The sequence below is a fragment of the Muscardinus avellanarius genome, assembly GCF_963383645.1.
Source record: "Muscardinus avellanarius genome assembly, chromosome: 2".
In the NCBI taxonomy this organism is placed as follows: Eukaryota; Metazoa; Chordata; class Mammalia; order Rodentia; family Gliridae; genus Muscardinus; species Muscardinus avellanarius.
Genome location: NC_137787.1, coordinates 109,445,366 through 109,470,818, shown reverse-complemented (window position 1 = coordinate 109,470,818; position 25,453 = coordinate 109,445,366). Strand labels below are relative to the sequence as shown.

Genomic DNA, 25,453 nt, shown 5'->3' with positions numbered 1-25,453 from the left:
CATCCAAGGGGGGCTCAGGGCTGTGGGATGGAGAAGACTTCCCCCTCCCTCCAGCTTCCTGAGGACCTACAGAGCCTGTGAAGTGCCTGGACATTGCAGGCGCTGGATCTGGTGTGTGGTGGTTTTTGAATCCTTGTCCAACCAGCCTTGCCACACCCCTGTCCCTTGCAACCCAGACACCCATGTCAGCAGAGCAGCACCCCCGCCCTGGAGTTCTAGATCCCAAGCCCCAGAGCCTCCATCCTGATCACTGCGACCTCCTCCCTTTATTTCCTAGCTGGAGGAGGAGTAGGTATGTCTTGCAGCTGCTCACTCTGTAGTGGGCACCTCTGGACTGTCTTTGTGTGTTTTTTCACTGAGTCAGCTACTTTATGCCTGGCTGACAACTCTGTTTGGTTTCTCTCTGCTCAAGTAACTGTCTTTTCTCCTGAGTGGTGGGGGGCTGGCCCATCACTAGGCCAACTCCCTGCCCCTCCTGGGCAGCCCTTGTCCTTGGAGCTGCTTCCTGATGGGAGGACACCTGATTTCCTGTAATGTGGGCTCTGTTTCTGCCTCTTGGAGGATAAAATGGGCTTTAGGGCAGGAGAGGAGGGCTGGGTTGGGGGCTGTACATACTGCGTTCGAATGGAACTGAGTGCTGGCACTGGCCGTCACAGCCATGGGTGGCTGACCAGTTAAGCAGTTAGGGAAGAATTGGGGCATCCTCATACAGGACTTCTGCACCAACATTCCTGCTCCAGCTGTCCCCCACCCACTCTGAGCTTTCTTGGGTGCTCCTGGGCAGAGTGCATGCTTATCCCCACGTGACACAGAACCAAGAGCAGGGCTCATGTCTCAGCCAGACTGCCTCTGCCTCCACCCTCATTCCCATCTCTGTCTGAGAGGCTTCAGTGCCCGTGTGGGCAGGGCAGGGGGCTGGCTGCTGGAGCAAAGAAGCCCACTCAATGGGAAACTTCCCTCTAAGGGAGGGCCTGAGCAAGCAAGTTTAGAGAGGACACAAACTCTGGGTCTTTCTTCTAGGGGTGACAGATATTCCAAAACAGATGAAACCTCCCCCCAGAGCAGCCACAAGCATGCACATGCACCATCATTGTGCGGCGCCCTTTCCAAGGGCCACAAAGGGACTCCACACACAGGACACTGGCTATTCCGGACCTCAGGCCTCTGCATCATTTCCAGCTATACCAACACCCTCTGCAAGTGGGCCTGGCGGCCACACACATAAAATAAGATGGAGAACACAGGAAAGGAGCCATCCCACTGTGTGCAGGGCCAGCACACCTCCCACATCAGGCTTCCATGCAAGGTCCTGAAATGCATGGCTCAAGGGAGAAAAGGACGCAGTGCTCACGATGTGAATGTTCCTGACTGGGGGCCCCACACACTCCACACAGCCCAGCTTCCTGCTGCTTCCCGTTCTGGGTGGCTCCTGCTTGTCTCATCTCCACGAGGCATCTCCATCTGTCCCCAGATTCCTTCAAATGAGCCCTGAGCAAAAGCTCCTCTCCAGCCAGGCATGGTGGTGCACGCTTGTAATCCCAGCATCTGGGAGGCTGAGATAGGAGGATCTGGGTTCGCAGCCAGCCTCAGCTACTTAGTGAGGCCCTCTGCAACTCAGTGAGACCCTGTTTCAAAATAAAGAATAAAAAAATAGGGTTGAGGGTGTCACTTGGAGGTAGAATGCCCCTGGGTTCCATCCCCAACACTAAAAAAAAAAAAAAAAAAGCCCCTCTCTACAGGGCTCTTGTTCCTTTCCTGCATTCTACATTCCTGTAGACAGGTGCAGATCCCACGGAGGTGGTTTCCTGCATGGCTCCTGGGGAAGCCACGGAAGGTGTGGACAGCCCTATCTATGCCTCTCCTGGAAGCCCTTGGAGTGGGATGGAGATGTTTTTCACCTTCATTGCTTCCCTGCCGCTCCCATCCCTGCTCCAGTAACAATGTCTGCCCTGCGTAGATCTACAAATGGGGGCACCCTGAATGATAGTACTGACATTAACAATTCCTGTGATGTTACCAAGACCAAACGTGGCGCTGGGAGTCAGAGACTTTTTTTCTGGGCGTGGGAGATGTGCCCACCTGCAGGCCAGTGGGGTCGGTCAGCACATTCAGGCCCTTCGCCATGCTGCTGAGACCCGAGCAGGCCTGAGGGGCGGGGATTCCAGGCTGGCCTCCAAGCCTGCTGTGGAGAGCAGAGTCTGGCTCAGGCACAGGGGTGCTGTGTGGGGTTAGGCTCAGATGAGAGGAGCTGGGCAGGGTCGCAGTTCCTATTGTGTGGCCCGGGAGGGCGGTGCTGCCATCTCTTCCTCAGCGAGCCCTGGTGACCATCACCTCACTGCCCATCAGCCTTGCTGGGGAACAGCAAAGATGCCCAGGCTTCTTCCACAGGCCTCGCTCAACACACACAGGTACCTGCTCAGTTCCGCTCCCCTGGAGGTCACATGCACACCGCTTCCTGACAACCACAGCCAGCAGGCCACAGCTGTGTCCCTGGCTTCAGCCTCACACAGAACGCCATTTTAGCTCTCCCAGCCCACCGCACGGCGCAGGTGACAGACAGAGGGACCCCCTGGCACGTGTTCAGTCACGCCCTTCAGTCACACGCAGGGTAGCAGCCCGTGCACGCCGCCCCCCTGCGCGGGTGAGGCGGGGGCGGCCCCGCTGCGCGGTGCGGGGCGCTGGAGCCCACCCGGCGCCACTCACCCTGGCGCTCCCCCGCGGCGCCCGGCCGCCTCCCAGCTCAGCGGAAGGCCAGCAGGAATATCAGCACGACGTTGATGAGGACGAGGAACACCAGCACAGCGGAGACCACCACGCGCTGGGCGCCGGGGGGCAGGTTGCAGCGCAGCAGAGCGCGCAGGGCGCCGCCGGGCGTTGCGGGGCCGCGCCGGGGCTGCGGGACCCTGGCCATGGCGCCGGGACCCGGCTCCGTGCGGCACCGGGCCGAGCCGGCGGCCAGCGGCGCCCGGGAGGGCGGAGCCGCCTGCGTTCGCCGTGCGCGGCGTCTCCTAGGCCACCGAGCCCGGCAACCGCGCCGAGCGCGGGCGGGGATGGCTGGTGGGAGGAGGGCGAGGGACGCGCAGCATCCGGCTCCAGCTACACCCCAGGCCCTCAGGGGAGGGGATGGGGGCCCTAACGCCCCCCCCCCCCCGGCGGCCCTGGCCCTCTGATGGCCAGGGGTACAGACGGCCACGGGGGCGCTAGGGGGCGCCCCGGGACCTCACAGACGTTGGCATACCCGGGCGCTTTGGAAAGAGATGGGCCAGGGGCTCTGATTCCTAAATAGGGCCGCACTCTGCCTTCACACATGAGTAGGTGCAGCTCTGAAAGCTCAGTCATCACGCCACTCAGGACGACAGGACAGCCAGGATCTGAACCCTGCCCGGCTGATTCATGCTGATTCGTCCACGTGGGTGCATGTGGAGCTGTGTATAGGTGCTTCCCGGTCCACGTGTGACTGTCGTGCATGTGGTGGGGATTACCTGTGCACACGTGGCGCCTATGCCTGTGCGCGGAGGGCAAGGCTGTGTGCAGGCAGGCTTGCTGCCTCCGTCACATCTGAAGGTCCAGCCTGGCTAGTTCTTGAAAAATCACAGGGAGCCAAGTTTGCTCTCCCAAGCTCTCAAGAGCTGATGGGGGATCAGAGGCATAAAAGGCTCCCTGGTATCCCAAATCCCAGCACTTCTCCAAAACTGTGTGATGGACCTGCTAACGGGATGGGGCTTGTAGCTCCTCACTTGAGTCAATGTTTGATGTGCACCTGTGGTTCCAAAGAGGCTGGCCAGCCAAGGGGGAGGAGCAGAGGTGGAGTGTCCTTGGGCCCTGGGCACAGCATTATGGGAGCCTGCAGGCCACTGGCTCTCAGCACTGCAGAGACTAGAGCTCCCTGCCAACTGCTCTGGCAGGCCCGGGAAGCAGGGCTTAGTCCTTTGGCCCAGTTCCAGTTGCAGGCATGGCCTCTATCCCATGCACAGCAGGGCATCATGGGGACAATAAGTGTAGCAGAAGGCTCTCTGACTGCCGGGCATTGTGGCACATACCTGCAATCCCAGTACTTGGGAGGCTGAGACAAGAGGATCTCAGGCTTGAGGCCAGTAGTAGCAACTTGTGAGACCCTCAGAAATTGAGACTGTTTCAAAATTAAAAAAAAAAAAATATTAAAAGGGCTGGGAGTTTAACTTGAAGGTAGAATGTCCCTGAGTTCAATTCTAGTATCAAAAAAAGAGAAGGATCTCTGAGGTGGACTGAAGGGAGCTACCATCCCAACTGGGGCCCCAGTCCATAAGTTTTTGGCAGAGATGACAGAGCCAGCAACTTTTTCTGTGCATATTTCATAACCAAAAGCAACAAAAGAGCTCAAAGGCCTAGGCCCTGGTGCAAAGGATGGGTGGCTCAACCAGGAAGGCCTGTGGCCCCCATGTTGGTAGCACCCAGAGATGGCCACTGGACACAGAAGTAGAGGGGAGACATGGGTGTCTGAGACAGGGGAGGGCAGAGGGCCCAGGCTGTGGCTTCAGGCTGCCAGCAGAAGGAAGATAAATGGTATCTGGGGGTGCTGAGCAGAGGAAGGCCTTCCAGCCCTGGCCCCAGGGGATGACGGTAAGCTGCTCCTGCCAGTCTCAGGAAATGCCAGAGCCAGGTATCTGGCAACAACAAGCATCTGACCCTTCTCTGGAACTGGGGGTATGAGATCCCCAGCACTGTCACAGGATGTTAGAAGCCAGAAACACTTGGAGCTATAAAGTCAAGCTGACTCCACAGAGGGGTGGCCAAGAGCTGCCCGTGGGTCCTACAGCATCCACCAGGAGTGGCAGGAGGAAGAAATCTGTGTGCTGTAAGATCCTTATAAAGCAGAAACTACTCACAGCCAGAGGGACACAGTGTTGCTGTGGGTATGTGCCGAACATTTGGTTAACGGCCATTATGTTCTACCACTTCCACCCACCACCAAATTAATTAAAGAGGGCAAGAAAACACAAAAGTCAGTGAGAGAGGAGAGTCAACCCTCAAGATTTCTCTCCTAAGAAAGGATCGTTAACAGGTACGGCTACAGCTGGTAGGAGGAGTAACTTCTAGGGTCCTACAGCAGCACAGCTTAGTGATGGTAACAATTAAGAATAGTTCAAAATAGATAGTACAGGGGATTTTTTTATGTTCTCAACAGGAAGAAATGATAAATATTTGAAGTGATGGAAATGCCAGTTATCCCAATTTGATCTTTACACATTATGTACATGTGTTAAGATGTCATACTATATCTTATAAATATATATTATTGTGCATCAATTAAAAATCTTTTTAAAATCTCCTTTTTTTTTCTTTTTTGTGGCAGTGGGGATTAAGCCTAGGGGCATTTTACTTCCACACTACACTCCTAGCCCTCTTTTGTTTGTTTTTGTTTTTGGGACAGTCTTACTAGGTTGCTGAGAGTCTCACTGCATTGCTGAGGCTGGCCTCAAACCTGCCATCTTCCTGTCTCAGGCTCCCAAGTACTGGGATTACAGGTGTGAGCCACCACACCCAGCTAGAATTTCTTTTTGGAGAGTGCACAAAGAAAGCCTGGGATGGGAACCAGTTCTGCTCAGATGAAGTTCCTCACAGATTCTTCTGCTTAGGTAAGAATCACAAAGAGCAGGAAATGACACACCATCATCATGGCCCCAGATCCTGGTGTCTGTAGGAGAAAAATTATTTTCCCTTCCTTGTCCCCAGCCTGACCGTTTCTTTAATGAGTACGGGCATCTGGAGTAGCTGGGAAGCCCTGCCTTCCTTCTCCCAATCAGTCACTGACCCACCAGGTTCAGCTGTTCCCTGGGGGATCCCCATCAGGCAGCTGTTCCCTGGGGTATCCCCATCAGGCCGACCAGCACACTACACCCCCAGCCCTATTTACTTTTATTCTTTTATTTAGAAATAGGGTCTCCTAACTTGCTGAGACTGGCCTTGAACCTGTGATTCTTCTGTCTCAGCCTTTCAACTGCTGGGATTACAGTCATGTGCTACAGCCTGCTCTTCTGATTCTCTTGGGCCCCAGCAGTGCACAGCGGAGTCCTGCCTTGGGAGATTCCCTGCTCTGAGATCTTCACCTTAGGGCGAGAGGCACAGGCTGGGAGGCACAGGGTGCTCAATGTGCACTCTGCACCATGTACACACGCCGAGAGCGGACCTGGCTCATCTGGCCTGCAGAGCCTGCTGAGTTGCCCAGGGCCAGCCAGCATCTGCAGGCTGTGGGTCCCGTGCAGTCCCTCCTCCGTCCCAGCAGTCTCCACCCTACCTCATTGATGGCCAGCTGCTCACCGCCCCCTCCAGGGTGGCTGTAGTGGTGGCCACAGTTGTGTAGGTCCTCGTACAGGTCCTCCTCGCTCCCTGCCTCCTCGGTGCGGACAGCCGTGTCTAGCGCTCCATCGGGCATCGCTGGAAGGACAGACAGCAGCTAACAAAGGGGAGTGGACTGAAGGGCAGAGAGGGACAACGGAAGAGGCGCGTATGGGTTCAGCACAAATGCTCCATCAGTGAGAGAAGAGAGAAGGTCCAGGAGCTAGTTTTTCAAGGCAACCTTGCTGCAAAATTGTGGCAACGGTCTCACACGAGCCAGTCACCTGTCACTCTCAGCTCATAGCAACCAGATAAACCAGGAGACATGAGGATTCGCCGGGGCGTTACCCAAGAACCCTTCCCAGTGAACTCATCTGAACACCTTAGCAATGTCAGCCTTGAAAGCATTTGAGGAAAATGTTAAAATTGTGTTCTGAAACACACAGTTGACCCTCTGTATTCATGAGTTCTACATCTGAAGATTCAACCAATCTCAGATAAAAAAAAAAGCTGGGTGCAGCCAGGCATGATGGTGCTCACTTGTAATTCCAGTACTTGGGAGGCTGAGACAGGAAGTTCACAGGTTTATAGCCAGCATCAACTTAGTGAGGCCTTCCACAATTTAGTGAGGCCCTGTTACAAAAAGAAAAGAAAAAAATAGGGCTGGAGATATAGCTCAGAGGTAGAATGCCCCCAGAGTTCCATCCCCAATAACACACACAAAAAAAAAGAAGAAAAAAAGAAAGAAAGAAAGAAAGAAAGAAAGAAAGAAAGAAAGAAAAGAAAGAAAAGAAAGGAAAGAAAAAGAGCAAGAGAAAGGAAAAAAGCTGGGCACAGTGGTGCAGGCCTGTAATCCCAGCACTTGGTAGGCTGCAACAGGAGGATCCTAGGTTTGAGGCCAATGTAGAATAACTTGAGATTCCATTTCAAAACAAAAGCAGCAATAAATTCAATCCCCAGCATCACCATAAAAAAAAAAAAAAAAAAAAAAAAAAGCCGGGCATGGTGGCGCATGCTTTTAATCCCCCATGCTTGGGAGGCGGAGACAGGAGGATCGCATAGGTTCGAAGTCAGCCTCGCTGGCTTAAGAGACCCTGTTTCCAAATAAAAATATAAAAAATAGGTGTCTGGGAGTGTAGCTCGGAGGTAGAAGGGTTTCCAGGAACCCCAGTACCACCAAAACAAAAAACAAAAATCAAAAACAAACCAAAAAAAATGATTTTAGCTGGGCACGCAGTGGTGCTTTTTTTTGGGGGGGGGCGTCTGGGGATGGAACCTAGGGGCCTTCGACCTCTGAGCTACACCCCCTGCCCTATTTTTTATTCTTTATTTTGAAACATGGTCTCACTGAGTTGAGAAGGGCCTCACTAAGTAGCTGAGGCTGTCCGCGAACCATGATCCTCCAGTCTCAGCCTCCCGAATGCTGGGATTACAAGTGTGCGCCACCACGCCTGGCTAATGGTGCATGTTTATAATCCTAGTACTTGAGAGGTTGACACAATATGATTGCAATTGATATCAGCCTCAACAACTGAATGAGACTCTCTGCAATTCAGTGAGATCCTGTTCGAGAATAAAAATAAAAAGGGCTATAGTGTATAGCTCAGAAGTAGGACATCCCTGAATTCAATCCCCAGTACCACACACAAATAAATATATTAGTGCCCCAGAGTTAATTAATTAATTTGGTCTTTATTAATTAATTTTTTCTTTAAATTAATTAAGTCTTTATTGACCATGTGCAGACTTCTTTTTATTTATCTCTAAGCAATCAGTATAACAACTATTTATATAACATTTACATTGTATTAGGTATTATAAGTATTAGTAAACTACAGTGACTAATGTTACAGGAAGGCTGGGCATATACCTCCTGCTTTCCAGGCACAAGGCCCTGTAATAAGTCTTCATATCCAAAAACAAAGCAACAAACAGAAAGTACCCAGAAGGCTATGCAGAGGTTGAATGGAATCAGTCCACCATTTAATGTAAGGGACATGAACACAGGTGGATTTGGGTATCTGCCAGGGGTCCTTGAACTAATTGCCTATGAATATGGATAGACAACTATATGTGTGCTTATACATTCATTCAAAGAAAACACACAACATATATATGCAAATATAGTTTTAAACTTAAAAGGATGAGTATTGCTGGTAGGCTAAAGAAAAACACCATAATCCTGGAAATCTATCTCTTATCTGTACTACAACAGAACATCTGTACTGCAATAGAACTTTTTATGGGAGCATAGGCAGAACTCTCATGCCTCTGTTTTAGCATTTGCTTCTGATAAGTTTTGCCTGGCTCTGATATTCTGTAAATGGAAGCACCCAGTAGCTATTCCCACTGGCTCTTCTCACCCTACTGCTGGGGTAGCTGAGTGAGTTGGTTTCCTCTGAAAGCACAGGCTTGTGTTTTATGATTATTTCACATGTTGAGTGTCTGCTGCACTGCTGAGGTTGCTTCTTGTGCTGTTGTTGACATGCACAATGCTGAGGTTTCCTTTTAAGTTTTCCTTAACCTGGGCATGGTGGCGCACACCTGTAATCCTAGTACTCGGGAGGCTAAGACAAGATGATCACAGGTTCAAAGCCAGCCTCAGCAACTTAGCGAGAACCTGTTTCCAAATAAATAAAATAGGCCTGAGGGTGTAGCTCAGAGGTAGTATGCCCCTGGGTTCAGTCCCCAGTACCACACACACACACACACAGTGATCCTTAAGTGTTTTATAGTTTTTATGATGTAGAAGTTTCCAACTCACTTGCAAATAATTTCTGTATATGGTGTGAGGTTGGAACCCAACTCCATTTTTTTTCCATAAGAAGAACTGATAGTCTCAGCACTGTGTTTGAAATAAGTGGTGCTTTCCCATGAACCTATGATATTTGTTCTCTGGCCTTGAGTTTACATGTAGAAGGATCTATGTGAAGGCTCTACTTTGTGGGAGGCAGGATAATGTTCTCCAAAAGTCTTAAAAATTTATCCCCAGAGACTCTGACCATATTATTACATGGCAACAAGGAATGAAAGGTTTCAGATGGGATTAAGCCTGCTAATCAGCTGACCTTGAAATAGGGAGAGTATGCCCTATTAGACCACACTATCCAGGTGTGACCAACAAAGGGGAAAGTGCTGACTTTCAAGACTCTCCGCAGACACTTGCTTCTCCAGCTGACCCCTAGCTGCTCCAAGAGCTGACACTGTCTCTGTCTCACTTTTGGCATGGCTTGAGTAGACAGTCGAATGTCCTGCCACTTACACCTCTGACGCACTGCATTGGCCAAACTCTCCCCCAGCTAGACAAACTACTTGAAGTTGTGCCCTATCATCCATGTTGCATTCAGCCAATATTAAAAGAATAATGAGTAAACATATGAGTAGGAAATGGGGACTAAACATCTGGATTAAACAGTGAAGAGATGAACAAGAGGCCGGAGGATGAGTGGGCTAGCAGATCCACTGCCAGCGACACAGAGGCGTCGTGCCTGTGACTGCTTATGGGTAGGTGCACCAGGGAAGCCCTCTGTCTCAGGCCTGGCATCTGTGAGAGCCCAGCTTCCCAACAGAAGTCAAGTACCCCGCTCCTAACTTCATGCCCAGTCAAGAGGCCCAAAGAACCCTCGAAATGTTTCATTTATGTTTTAAACTTGCTTTATTATGGAATACTTTACATGTACAAAGGGAAATATATTACATTGTCCAGCTTCCACAATTCTCAATATGTACCCAATTGTGTCTCATCATCTAATTCCACTCCCCACTAGATAATTTTGAAAGCAAAACCAAGACATGCCATAATTCTGTCTGTAAATACCACAGTATATGTTTCTGAAGTAAAGATTCTATATCTTTTTTTTTTTTTCATTTTGTGGTGCTGAAGTTGAACTCAGGGGCATTCTACCTCTTGAGCTACACTGTCAGCTATATTTTATTTTTATTTGGAAACTGGGTCTTGCTGAGTTGCTGAGAGCCTCCCTAAATTGCTGAGGGTGGCTTCGAAACTGTGATTTTCCTGTCTCAGCCTCCCAAGTACTAGAATTATTGGCATGTACCTCCACACCCAGCTATCTATTTTTTAAAAACATAACCTCAAGATACATCTGAAACAAATACAAACCATTGAAGATTGTCAAAGTGTCATGTCTTCCCTTCCAGCATCCTAAAAACCATTTTATTTTGATATAATTACTTGGTTACAAGGTATTACAACTATATACAGAAAGGCCCGGTGTACCCTTCCCTCAGCTTCCCCCAGTAGTATACCCTGTATCCATCTATTACATATCAGAGCCAGAAAACTGACCCTGGAGCAAGTGTGTGTCTAGTTATGGATCATTTCCCGCCTGTCTGGATTTGTACACCCACCAGAGTGAGCTGTCTGTAAGGTTTCAAAGCTGGATTTTCTCACTCCGCCAGTGCCCTTGAGATCCATCCAAGTCGCTGTGTGTATTATACTTCAATTTATTTCTGTAGTATTCCATGGGATATAAGTATAAATTGTTTATTTAGCCATTCACCTGTTTAAGAATATGTGTGTCATTTCCAATTATCATTGGCTATTATAAATACAGCTGCTATGAATATTCATGAGCAGAGGTTCATATAAGCATACATTTTCATTTCTCTGGGATAAATGCCCAGAAGCAAATGGCTGGATCATTTGGCAGATGAGTATTTAGACTGATTGGTTGACTGATACTGAGGATTGAACCCAGGGGCATTCTATCTCTGAGCTACACCTCCAGCCCCATTTTATTTTGTATTTTGAAGCAGGTTCTTGCTAGGTTAATGAGAGTCTCTCTACACTGTTGAAGTTGTCCTTGAACCTTCAGTTCTCCTGACTCAACCTTCCAAGGTACTGGAATTACAGGTGAGCGGCACCACTCCCGGCCAATATTTAGCTCTTAAGAAAGTACCAAACTATTTTGCAGAGTTGTACCATGTAAATTCCCACCAGCAGTGTATGAAAGCCTTCTCTGAATCTTCCCTGGAGTTTGGTATCATTGCCATTTTATATTTTAGACATTCCAGTGTGTAGTAGTGTTCCATCATGTTCTCAATTTTCATCTCCTAAAAAATTGGTGATGTTAGACAAGGCGTGGTGGCACACGCTTGTAATCCCAGCGCTGGGGAGGCTGAGACAGGAGGATCACACAGGTTCGAAGCCAGCCTCAGCTACTTAGTGAAGCTCTCCACAACTTAGTGAGATCCTGTTTCCAAATAAAATATAAAATAGGTCTGGGAGTATGGCCAGAAGATAGAAAGCCCCTGGGTTCCATCCCCAGTACCACAAGAAAAAAAAATGATGTTGAATATTTTCCTGTGCTTATTTGCCATGTCTACTCTTTGATGAAACATCTCTTCATACCTATTGCTTATTTTCTAATTGAAATTTTTGGTTATTTTAATGTTGAGATTTAAGAATTCTTTAGGCCAGATGCAGTGGTGCATACATGCCTACAATCCGATTACTTAAGAGACTAAGACTGGAGGAGCATGGCTTTGAGAACAACCTCAGCAACATAGTGAGATCCTGTTTCAAAACAAAAATAAAAAGGGCTGGGGGCTTAGCTCAGAGGTAGAATGCCCCTGGATTCAATCCCTAGTTCCACACAAAAAAAGAAAAAAAATTATTTACATATTCCAGATACAAATTCTTTGTCAGATAAGTCACTGGCAAATATAGTCTTAGTCTGCAGTTTATGTTCATCCTGGTAACAAGTGCTTTTGTAGAGCAAAAGTTTAAATTTTTATGATGCTCCATTTATCAATTTAACCTTCATGAGTGAGGTTTTTGGTGTCATATCTAAAAAACCTTTATATATATACACATATATAATATACACATGCACATAGCCAAGGCCTTAAGTCTCTAAAAATTTATAGCTTTACTTTCTACCTATAAATTTATGATCTAAACCAGGCACAGTACTTGGGAGGCTGAGACAAGAGGATTGCAGGTTCACAGTCAACCTCAGCAAGTTAGCAAGATCCTGTTTGAAAATAAAAAGGGCTGGGGGTGCAGTCTGACAGTAGAATACCCCCAGGTTCAGATGGAAGAAAAGGAGGAAGGGAGGGAGAGAGGGAAAGGAGGTGAAGAGAAGGGAGAAAGGGAGGGAGGGATGGGAAGAAAAGGAAGTAGAGAGAGAGAGAGGGAGATGCAGTATGCTATTTATTTATTTATTCATTCATTCATTTATTTATTTATTTTTGGTACTGGGGGTGGAACCCACAGGCATTCTACCTCCGAGCTATATCCCTAGCCTTATATTTTATTTATTGTGAAACAGGGTCTCACTGAGTTGCAAAGGGCCTAAGTAGTAGCTGAGGCTGTCTGTGACCCGCCATCCTCCTGTCTCAGCCTCCCAAATGCTGGGATTACAAAAGTGTGTCACCACGTCCGGCTACAGCATGCTTTAGGAGCAAGTGAAGCATGACTTGTGACTTTGTCTTGGACACATAGAAAGTACATGGATACAAACAGCTCTCTCATAAGGTCAGGCCGCTGCAAAAAGTCTTTGAGCTAATGACTGGTGTTTCACTGAACAGAAACAGCCTGCCACACAGCACTCTAGATCAGGGACTTCTGGAGTACATATCCCAGGAAGGCAATACCTTGACAAATTAGAAACTGAGTACAGGAGCAAAGGCTCCTGTTCCATTGGATGGGGGGAGTCCTTACCATGGCATCCTAGCCTTTCAGGCCATTTGACCTCACGGCCACCTCTGTCCTCTTTGGTCTATCAGCGCTGATGGGCTCCTGACACATCTGAGTTAGCCAACTTTGATGGAAGCCATGGAAACCATCATGTGGATATTGATAGTATTCAGAGCTGTCCTGAAGGGTTGACACAGCGGCACGTGCTCCAGGTCCTGACACTCATGCCCTGAGCCATTGCTACAAATGTGCAGACTTTCCAGAAAATGCATTTGCTCTTCTACTCCCATCCCTTTTCTTATCAGCCCTGACACCGTCTATTCAGTGCACACATCCTCTAATACAGATGAAGCAAATTTGCTGAAGGCTGCTTCTCTTCCCTTGTCAAAATATTTCCTATGCATTCCTGGGCATGGGCTTGAGCACGACTTAGAATAACCCGGGGTGGTGTACAGGGGTTAAGGTTGGGACAAAGGCGACTGGAACAACAATGCGTGCTAAATGCTTGGACTATGTTGTTTTATGATCAAGAAAAGAAAAATTTCTCAGGTTCAGATTGAAAGGCCTTTTTTTTGTGTGTGTGGGTCTGGGGATGGAACCCAGGGGCATTCGACCTCCAAACTACACCCCCTGCCCTATTTTTATTCTTTATTTTGAAACAGGGTCACAACTAAGTTTTGGAGGGCCTCATTAAGTAGCTGAGGCTGGGATTACAAGTATGTGCCACCACGCCCAGTTTGACAGGCATTTTTACTGACTTTTTTGTCGTCATTTTACAAAAGATTACTTGCAGCTAGGGAAGTCTTTACCAAATCAGAGAGAAAGCAACAGAATTGAAACCTAATTCTGACTTCTCTGGCTTCATGCCTGGGTAGTTCCCAACACACATACCTTTGCCCATTTGCCCATCTCCAGCCAGGCGCGGTGGTGCACACCTGGAATCCCAGTACTTGGGAGTCCAAGACAGCAGGATAGCAGTTTTGAAGCTGCCTCAATAACTTAGCCAGACACTGTTTCAAAACAAGAAATAAAAAGGGTTGGGGATGTAGCTCGGAAACAGAAACCACTCCTATGGCTCAATGTCTAGAAAAAAAATTGCCTATCTCTTCCTACTGTTTTTGTACACTTGTCAAAAATTAACACAAATATTGTCCATCGTGGATCTTTTTTTGGTGGCATCCATGGTCATTCTACTTTCAAGTTATACTCCTAGCCCTTTCCTTCTTTCCTTCTTCTCTCTATCTCTCATTTTTTTTAAATTGCTGAGGCTGATCTCAAGCCTGTGATCCTCCTGTCTCAGCCTCCCAAATATTGAATTACAGTTGTGTGCCATTGCACATCAGAGAGACATTAAAAATTTAAGAAGATGGGAAACCATAGGGCTGTGATGTAGGAGAGGAGAGAAGGCTGGGGAGGTATATTCAACATTGGGGCCATTTTTCTTCTCAGCCATTTACTGATCCAAACACAGGAACTGAGAAGCAGAGGTTTCCAAAGACTGACAGAGCTGGGAACAGTAAGGATTAATGGTGGTGTCTCCTCACAGAGTTCTATGGGGCCTGGATGGCACGTTCCACATAGAGAACGGAATCTCAGCCACAGTAACTGCTCCATAAATGTTCATTATCATTGCCTGAACTCAGAGCTGTTCTGCCTCTGAGATATACCTCCAGCCCCCTTTTATTTTCAAACAGTCTTGCCAGTGCCTCACACTAGACTCAAACCTGCGATCCTCCTGTCTCAGTCTCCCAAGTACTGGGATTATAGGTGTGCGCCACCACATTTAGTTATTACTCTATTTTTTTTTTTTTTGGTGGTACTGGGGTTCCTGGAAACCCTTCTACCTCCGGGCTACACTCCCAGACCTATTTTATATTTTTATTTGGAAACAGGTTCTCTTAAGCCAGTGCGGCTGGCTTCGAGCCTGCGCGATTCTCCTGTCTCCGCCTCCCAAGCTCGTGGATTACAAGCGTGCATCACCATGCCCGGCATTACTCTATTTTTATTATTAAAAATTTGCAGGAATGTGTTCAGTTGCCAACCATATGATCTATCTTGGGGAATGTTCCAGGATATTCTGCTGAGAAGAATGTATATTCTGTAGGTATCTGTTGGGTACCCTGAGTCATGGTACAGTTAGACAGGAGGAATAAGTTCTGGTGTTCTACCACAGCAGCATGATGACAGCTAATAATAATACGTATTTCAAAACAGCTTGAAGAGAGAATTTTGAATACTTCTCCACAAAGAAATGATAGGTGTTTGAGGTGATACATCACTCTAATTTGATCATTACCTAATGTATACATGTATTAAAACATCACATTGTATTCCATAATTTTTACAATTATTATGTATCAGTTTAAAAAAACTAGCAGAGCCGGGCATGGTGGCGCAAGTTTATAATCCCAGTATTTGGGAAGCTGAGGCAGGAGGATCGCAATTCATGGACAGCCTCAGCTACTACTTAGTGAGGCCCTTTGCAACTCAGTGAGACCCTTTTTCAAAATAAATAAAAATATAGGGCTGGGACTAGGGGTGGTATAGCTCAGAGGTAGAATACCCCTGGATTCTATTCCCAGTACTGCAAAAGAAAAGAAAAACTAACAGATATTTTTATTACAAAAGGTGGCAGAGTTTAAACTATACTGGGCCCTCATTTCCCCAAGAGGCAGGTCAAGCTCCCTCTCCCAGGGCATTTGGTGACTGTGGAGTAAAGATCCCTCCCCTGTCCTTCCAATAAAGATGCTCATCTGGCTGTTGAAGGCTTTGGGATTTACAAACTCTTTCAGTGAAAACTCCTTGTGAAGCCGGGCGTGGTGGCGCACGCTTGTAATCCCCGCGCTTGGGAGGCTGAGACAGGAGGATCGCACAGGTTCAAAGCCAGCCTCTGCTACTTAGTGAGGCTCTCAGCAACTTAGTGAGACCCTGTTTCCAAATAAAATATAAAATAGGTCTGGAAGGATAGCCCGGAGGTAGAAAGTCCCTGGGTTTGACCCCCAGTACCACCAAAAAAAAAAAAAAAGAAAAAAGAAAAGAAAACTCCTTGTGAGGGGCTCTAGCATAAATCCTTCCAAATTATTATTGCCCAGGTATCCTAGTTCTTTACAGTTCATTATTGCCCAGGTGTCCTAGTTCTTATAATTCAACCCATCTATTTTAGAAAAGCCCACTTCTCAGAGAACTGATCTGAAAGCCAGCAGCTGCAGGGCACACAGCTGTGCCCAGGTTTGAATATCTAGGCGAAGTTTGAGATGACATTTTGTCATCAGTGTTAGTGTACTTGAGTGTCTTCCTAGCAACTGTTGTCACATAGGATCCAAATCAAGGCAGACTGCTGGCTCAATGAGAGATCAGAAAAGATTGTCCCAACCTCAACACAAATGGCCTAGGTGCTCAGGGGCAGGCAGACCTCCCAGCTGCAGGGTCATCCTTTTTCTCACAGGCCTAGCAAGTCTTGACATAGTAGCTTTCAGATAGTTTTCATCCACTTCCCCGTGGTGCTTCAGCCTAGTGCTTCTGGACACCAAGGAACTGTGCATTTCCCCCCAGCAGTCTCACTGAGGATCTGCCCCAGCCAGAACTCTATTCAGAGGAACTGCCATGAATCCTGAGAAGGGACAAGAAAGAAGTGGCTGTCATGCCCAGAAAGGGAGAGAGAAATTGGCACCTACGGAGAGGTCATGATGCATCAGGGAATTTCCATGCGCATCGCTTCACTAACTACAAGAACAGTGGGAAACAGGAATCTCGCCTCTGTTGTATAAACCAGACCCTGGGGCTCACAGTGGCTGTGCTCCGTGGCACGAACTGGACCTCTAGGTCCACAGCCCTTGTCCTCTTCCTCCAGTGCTAACACAGTTGGTGCCTGAGGGAGGACAGCACACGCACATCACAGGCACTGTCGCTTGCACTGACTAGACCATGAAGACACGATGGGCCCCTGAGCGCAGGGATCTTGGCTTGGTGCTCTCTGGTCCTCTGTGGTCCCGATTCTAGTGTCTTACCCAGAGTTCAAGTGCAGAAATAGCTACTTAGCAAATGCAGAAATCAGAATCCGTCTTTGTTCATCAAAACAATTCTCCATAGGTGACTACCTACAAAACTCCAGGGCGGGAGCGTGCACTCCACAAACCCAGAAGTAAAAGCTAATAATGCTAAAAATTGAATATAGGAGATTTAGGGCCTTTCCTTCAAACGGCTCTTCCCGGTGATTACTGATATTACAAAGAGCAGTGAGCTTCTGCCCCATGTCTTTTTAAGTGCTAATTCCAGGAATAAAGAAACATGAAATGAGATGGACTTAAAGGTACAATCAGAGATTTCTAAATGAAACCACTTTCACATTAATCTTCTCAAAAGATTATTGTAAGCATTAAAGTTTTAAAATGTTGGAACACGGTAAGCATTGTAAGATCTGTGAAGATATAGTGTATTCCAAACATCTGGGACAAGGCCTGATATAATAGATGTTCAGAAAATATTTGTTGAATAAATATAAATCAAACATACAGAAAAGGGTAAAAATAAAATATTTTTTAATACAGTGTAGACATCATACAAATTTAAGTGCCAACATTTTGCAACATTTGCTACTGGCCTCCCAAAATAGTATGGGTGAGCTGAAGCCCCGCCCCTCTTCCTATCTTTCTATTTTTCTCTCTGCCAACAAGTCTCTGCACCTAAATGGTCTGTACTATTCTCATGTATTTCCTATACTCTTGCTGCATATGTTTACTTGTGAAGGTATACTGTTATAAGTACTATTACTTGTGTTTTACAGGTCACATAATCATAGTCACTGCATGCATCCTTCTGAAGTCTCTTTTTTTCCCACGTTTCTTGTGCACAACCAGACCTCAAAGCACCAATCTGTACCCACTATCTCCATGTGCACATGCTGAAGAGATTGTCTAGGATATACAGACTACCGTCCTAACTTCACTAGATATTACCAAACTAGTGTAAGTTTATACCTAGCCACAATTTATAAGAACTCCTGACCCTGAGAAGCCTCGCCATTACTTGGAGTTCAGGCTTAAAATGTCTGCCAGCTTGAAAGATGTGGAATGGACAATGTATGTATTGTCTTAGCTTTCAGTAAAGATGGCGCCCCAAGAGAAGAATTAGGACAAGCATCGACGGTGACTGTGGGGAAAAGCCTGGATCCCTGCCAAACACACAACAGACTCCAAAAGATGCAAGCACGTATAAACAAATGGAAAAATACTAAAGCTCATAATGTAGGAGAAGTAAAGATAGTGAATCATTTCTTAAGTGGTAGCTCACAACATGAGCCATAAACCAATGATAACGATCAATTATAAATTTTTATGCAGTAAAAGATATTTTGGATAAGATGGCAGTTAGATGACAGACTGTGGGAATACATTTGCAAAATTTATATCCAACAAGGAATAATATTTAAAATATAAAAGGAACTCTTGGAAACCAATAAGAGAGAAAATAAAAGAAACCCAAACTGTAATCAGATAAAGGCAAATTAAAATGAGGATATTTCAGCTGGCTGTGGTGGCACGTGCTTGCAACCCTAATACTTGAGAGACTGGGATAGGAAGATCACATGTTCAAGGCCAGGCTCAGAAACTTAGTGAGACATTCAACAACTTAGGGAGACTCTTGTTTCAAAGTAAAAAAAAATAAATAAATAAAAGGATGGAGATGTAGCTCAGAGGTAGAATGCCCTTGGGTTCAATCCCCAGGACAAACAAAACAAAAACGCAGAAAGGCCTCAATATCTTTATTTTAGTTTTATACTTGAATGGTAGTTTATTTGGATACAGCATACTTCATATTTGAAGTTATTATCCCATTAGCTCTGGCTCCCACCAATACTGCTCTTAAATAGCTTTGCAGTCTAATTACTGCACAGTGACCAGCCTCTGCCTCCCCTCGGCGATGTGTGGATGCATCTTACTGCTCTCAGTGTCTCCTCCTCTTCCACTGTGTTCTGCAGTTTCACCATCTCAGGCCATACATTGTAACTTTGGATGCCATCTGTTCTGGACAACCTGTCCATTGGTTCCTCAAATATTGTCTTGTTCTACTTATCCTTCTCAATGTCTACTAAATAGATGAATGTTTCTCAAACATGCTGGTTTATTACTAAGTAGAGACCAATAGGTAATTTCCCAGTTCACAGACTTCCCAATATATAGATCAAGTTAATATCAACCTGAACCACAAATCTAGGTAAGTTGGGGACACAAGATTTCAAATCCTCAGGGCAGGTTTTTTCCCCCTTACCAGAACCCAAGCAGAGATGATCAGAGTTAGGTGGAATCATAAGTCCACTTTTCCACTGATGGCACAGCTCTCAGAGGGTCTTGGTTTTGAGTAAAGGCTTCACTGCCATCCTCAAGCCCTGCACAGGCACAAGGCCTAATCTTCTATTCAAGTGGATGATAAAACCTCTAACTTCTGCTTCCCAGGCGAACTCCCCATCTCCTCCCATTTGTGGGCTCTGCACAACCACAGATCAAAAATATTTGTGAGAAAAAAATCACACCTGTACTAAAGAGGTGTAGAGTTTCCCTTTGCCTTATCTCAACAGTTTACTTTGTATTGACATTGTTTTGATAGCATTAGTAATCTAAAGATGATTTAAAGTACACTGGAGGATGTGTGTAGGTTCCTCCAAAAAACCACAACATCACAATCTCACAATATCAGGGGGTCCTGGAAATAATTTACTGGAATTATTTACGAAGGAATGACTATGTGATTATCAGCTCTTATCTTCAGAACTTCCTGGCCCTGACATTTGGGACTTTTCTTCATTCCTCTGAATTTAGCTGTGCAGCTAAGGTAATTTTGTTGTATTTTATCCAATGCATCAAGGGTTTTATAGCAAAAAAAAATTTTTTTGTTTTGTTATGCTAGTAGGAATTGAACTCAGGGGCCTCATATTTTTTAGCTCCACCCCAGACCTATTTTATTCTTTTCTTTTGAAACAGGGTCTCACTAAGTTGCAGAGAGCCTCACTAGGGTTCTAAGGCTAACTGCGATCCTCCTGTCTCAGCCTCCCAACTACTGGGATTACAAGCATATACCACCACACCTCAGAAAAGCTTTTAAATTTGTCTCAGCTCATCATCTTATAGAACTTAAAGTTGTAATCTCACCTTTCCCAATGCACAAAGTGCAGCTGAGCCACAGCTCCTGGGGCTGAAAACTTGTCAAGAAGCTAACAAGAATAAATTAAATCTCAATTTTAACAGATACATGATGAAACTTTGTTCTGTTAAATGTCGGCTTGATGAATTTTTCATTTTTTTCCCTTTTTCCCAACACCCAAACACCTCTACCCACAAATGTTTTACACACATCTTTAAACAGTTTCCAAGACATATTTCCCCTAAACCACAGAAACTAAAAAAAAAGAAAGAAATAGAATTGAGCTACACATAAGTCTAAATTTTAGATAAAATCCATTTTCATTAAAAAAATAGATAATAGAACAGCTATCAGAAATTTAGTCAAAATCTTCCCCTTAGTCAGTATCCCAGGATCATTACTTACATATAGGCTAATTTCCTACAACTTTTGCACCTACAGCTCCTGACCAGCTCTTGTAATGCAGTGACAACCTCACAGTCTCTGGTTAGAACTATCAATGCTGGTCCGTGTGGGAAGCCAGAGCAAAGATTAAACACTGACCAAGGGCCCATGTGTCCCTAATACTATGTTGGAAACATAACATACATAACTCAGTTACTAGAATATCATTCGTCGTCCTGCTTTAGAGATGAGAATCCAGGCTCCAGACTGGACATCTCAAGCCACATATTCCCCAGGGCCAGAGAAAGGACTTGACCTCAGACAGTCCAGCTCTGAAGCCCAAGCTATGTCTATCCCACTGTAAAAGTTTCTGTAGTATCTGCTTGTACTTAATCAACAGATAACAAAAATTAAATCAATGTATTTAGATTGACTTAAAAAGGGGTGGGGGATGTAGCCGGGCGTGATGGCGCACACTCCTATGGGAGGATTCATGGCCAGCCTCAGCTACTTAGGGAGACCCTGTTTCAAAATATAAAGAACAAAATAGGGCTGGTCATGTAGCGCAGAGGTAGAATGCTCCAGGTTCAATCCCCAGTGCCCCAGATAAACAATAAAGAATGAAAATAAATAAAAATATAAAGGGGTGTATTAAAATGATTTAGAATGAAAATGCAAAAACATTAATCAAAAGAGCTTATTGTTTAATTATTGGCTATTCAAAATACTTTTCTCAACAGAATTTGCAATTCTCCCACCTGAAGAAGGCTAAGCGGTGTCTGTATACAATTGTATGTATACAATTTTTTCTTTTTCTTTTTTTTTAAACTGGATCTGCCAAACATTCAGAGCTCCTATGAAACCAAACCCACATCCCAAACAACTGAATCCCAGCCCACAGCAGCAGCCAGGAAGCCCCAGGGAGAAGCATGTGGGACTGTGTGGAGGAAAAGCACTATGGGTGGGTCATTTGCTGGCACCGGGCAGAGCTGTGGTTCTGGGGACCATCTTCCCACCCTCTGCAGAGCTGCCATGGAGTGACACCCTAGACAGGCAGCCTGAATCACCCCAACTGCTTTTTCCTTTGCTTTCCCTGACTCTCAAGTCCTTTTAGAGAAGGTCTGTAAGGAACATGTGCCTGGCGCTCACACCAGTGCTCTGTGACACTAGGGCACAAAGGGGGATAAAATATGTACCCTGTCCTCAAAATGCAGACAGAGACAAGTCTAGCACATTTCACTGCACACAAATCACACCAATGGAAGCAACCGAATGGGGGCAGCAGGAAGATCTCAGCGGTGTTTGAATACACCAAAAATAAAAAATAAAAAAATCTGGAGAAAGTACAGTTGGCTTCCTTATATGGGGGTTCTGCACCCGCAGACTGAAGAAATCACAGACCAAAAATGTTTGGGAAAGTGAATTGCATCTTTACTAAACATTGTACTACCAACTTGTGTTTTCTGCCATTCTTCCCTAAACAACACAATAACTATTTACACAGTATCTAGATATTATAGAAATTATAAGTAAACTAGGGATGATTTAAAATACACAGGAGTATATGTGCAGCTTCTATGCAAATGTTATACTGAGAATTCAAGGATTTGGTGTCCTCAGAGCCCCAGGAGCATATCCCTGATAGAGACTGAGAGCATCAACTACGCTAAAAAACATGAATCTAACTGGGAAGAGTGGTGATGAATCATTTTTAAATTTTTTATTACTATTCGTTCTTAGATTTTTAAACTTATAATAATGCCCAATGATAAAATAATAATAGGCTTCTATTAAATGTTTTATAAAAGTATATTCATTTCTCGTCTATCTTCCTAACATAAACACACACCAGTTCTGCTACATTATTAAAACTACAATAGAGGAGCCAGGCATGGTGGCTCACATGTGTAATCCCAGAACTTGAGAGGCTAAGACAGGAGGATCACAGGTTCCAAGGAGAGCGTCAGCGAGTAGTGAGACTCTCATCAACCCAGTGAGACACTTTTAAAATAAAAATACAGTATCACTGGAGGTGTAGGTCAGAGGTAGAATGCCCCTGGGTTCAGTCTCCAGTAACACACACACACACACACACACACACACACACACACACACACACCAATAGAGGATAATCTGGTATAGGGATTCACAGCACACGATAAATAAAATTACAATCAAAATCTCATGAGGAGCTCAGTGGTACCGCTGTGCATTTAGCATGTATGAGGCCCTGGACTCAATTCCAAGAAAGGAAGGAAGGCAAACAGGCAGGCAGGCAAAAAATAAAAATTATTCAAACTTCAAAATTTTATATACACTTTGATTCAGCAAATTCATTTACAGAAGAAAATAAGCATGAAAGAATATTTTTAAAAAGTGACAATGCAAGAACTCAAAGAAAAATAATCATGGAAGAATACCAAGAGGTGTGGAGAAGGCTGCCCACCACAATGTCTAAAACACTACAGTGCTGAAAACCAGCCTCTGTGCTCAGCAACAGACTATCTATTAAGAACACCTTAACATATCCATCAAATAGACTTACAGACAGCCAGAAAAGAATATTATTGAGGAATATTTAGTGACATCCAGAGCATCCCACAATCTATTACTAAATGTGTGTAGGGGACTGGGTTGTGAAATATACACTATGAGATCCATTAAATTAGTAAAAAAAAATGTTTATACACAGAACAAAGACTGGCAAAATGCATACCAAAACGTTAGTAGCATTTGTTTGGGGTTTGAGAGATTTTGAGTGATTTTTCCCCTAAAATTTCTAAAATGAGAACACATTTTTGTAATAGAAAAAACCCATGAAAGTGAAATCTTCACATTTATTAAACCCCAGATCTGATCTTGTTTTCTGATGACCATTTCACAGTGGGTCCTCAAGTCCAGCTGTTGAGACAGGACCTGAGTTGCTGCCAGAGAGAAAGCCTGCCTCCCCGGATCTGGAAAGGAGTGCTGGGCTTCCAAAGGTACAGGAAACTCCCCAACACGCTCTTCCCACTGGAGCCTCCTCAGGGCTGCAGGGAGGGGGGGTCTCTGGTCCTCACCGAGGGACCCTGGTCTCTGGGCCCTTTCCATTGCTGCAGGTAGACGTTAAGTTCCCTGGGTGTTCACCAGGCACAGAAGAGCTACTTGGCCATAGCAAACTTACTGACGTATTTCTCTACTGGAGATCCATTCATTCCACAAGTTTATCATCTACTGTCTGTGTGCCAGGCAGTAAACTGGTTATTTTACACACATGGTTTCCTTTAATCCTATGAAAACCCTCAGCATGAGATAACTGAGTGTAAAAAATTAAGTCACTTGTTAATTTGTTGCAGTAAGGGGCATGGCTGGGATCCAAACCAGGGTCTGTGTAGCTCTCACAGCCATTATTTTTGACAATACTTCAGTATCCTCCCTTTTATTGTGTGGTACTAAAGATTGGATTTGGGGGCATTATAACTCTGAGCTATACAGCAAACTTTTTTATTTTTTATTTTGGAAACAGGATCTCACTAAATTGCTGAGGGTCTCACTAAGTTCATGAGACTGGCTTTGAACCTGCAATCCTCCTCTCAGCCTCCCAAGCACTGGAATTACAGGTGTACCATTGTGCTTGGCTTCCCATTTTTTCCGCAGCGGTAGTGGGGATGGAACCCAGGGGCTTTCTACTTCGGGGCTACACTCCCAGACCTATTTTATATTTTATTTGGAAACAGTCTCAATAAGTTGCTGAGAGCCTCACTAAGTAACTGAGGCTGGCTTTGAACCTGCATGATCCTCCTGTTTCAGCCTCCCAAGTACTGGGATTACAAGGAGGAGCCACCACACCCAGCTTGCCTTCTCATTTAAAAAAAATAATAAATTTAAAAACCAGATTTGATGGTTAGAATATAATCTTTGTCTTTTACTCAACTTGCAAGCTGCTTTTGCAGTTAAACCCCACAGCCAATGTGGCCTTGACACAGCTCATAGTGCCCATTGCTGGAGTCTACAAGCTCAGCCCAAGATCCCCATGAGAAGCAGCTCTGGAAAGAGGAGGCCACTTTAACAGAAGAACAGATTTAGCCACCATCTCTGTCCCAAGAGGAGCTCCTCCAGAACCCAGGCACATCTGGCAGCCCTCTCATCTCTCCAAGCTGTCGCCCTGGACCTGCACAGAGTATATGGTGGGCTGGTCATGTGCACAGCTCACAGGCTCCCTGCTTCCTGGGAAGGCACGCGGGCTGCAGGACAGGCGAGGTCAGTGCCAGTGACTGGCCACCGTTGGGGCCATGCACAAGGGTGGACAGGAGCTGTCATTCCCGGTCATGGGTCAGGGGTTGCTGGAGCATCACAGAGAATACAGCAAAGCAAAACAGACAAGAAGGAAGTGCAAAAAGCTGAAGTTGGCATACTGGGTCAGGATAGGAGTGGGGGCATGTTTAAGTTGGTCTCTCAGTCTCCTGTTGCTTTTCAGGGCTGAGAATGGGCTTCTCCTAACTCTACCTCACTGTCACTGCAGACCACCTGGAGCCCTGTGAGCTCGCCTGCTGCTGGCTTTGAAGAAGACACGATGCTTCAAAGCTTGCTGAGTGTCCAAAGGCAGCAAAGAGGAGGTCCTGGGAGAGCAGGGACTTGCAAACAATGAAGAAGCCACTTATTTCCCCTAATTCCTCTGCATTTTACATCTAGCCCCTTCAAACCCCTGCTCTCTTGGAAGATGATCACCACCTGAACTGAAGCAGAGGCAAGGTTGAATACAGCATGTCCTGTCGGCAGCATCTTAGTTCTTTTTGCTGGGCTCCACGTGGTTGCTGGTGGAGGGTCCTGTGGTCACCATGGTGGTCCCTCACCTCCTCTTGTGCACAGAACAGCTGCACTTCCACAGGCACATAGCTCAAATCCACCCCAGCCCACTGCTGGGCCTCTCCCCTTTCAACACCTTAGCACCCTGTCTGGGCTATGCCTTCTAGCAAT

The 25,453-nt window shown here is 45.9% G+C and overlaps 2 protein-coding genes across 5 annotated transcripts in view; both read right to left on the bottom strand.

The window, feature by feature from the left end:
- ARHGEF4 (Rho guanine nucleotide exchange factor 4) overlaps positions 1-25,453 on the bottom strand; it is a gene marked incomplete at both ends in the record, with an annotated part of 133,112 nt that overhangs the window by 8,467 nt on the left and 99,192 nt on the right. For 2 of the 4 annotated variants that reach the window (XM_080690288.1, XM_080690291.1), the window contains one exon: positions 6,275-6,414. The exons of the other annotated variants lie outside the window; for them this stretch is intronic. In XM_080690288.1, coding sequence (XP_080546414.1) covers positions 6,275-6,414 — 140 coding nt within the window. The remainder of the gene's footprint in view (positions 1-6,274; positions 6,415-25,453) is intronic. 4 annotated transcript variants of the gene reach the window in all.
- On the bottom strand, positions 2,741-2,911 carry SMIM39 (small integral membrane protein 39; the record flags this gene model as incomplete). Its single annotated transcript, XM_080689842.1, has 1 exon — positions 2,741-2,911. One exon carries the CDS (start codon positions 2,909-2,911, stop codon positions 2,741-2,743), a length of 171 nt encoding a protein of 56 aa, XP_080545968.1.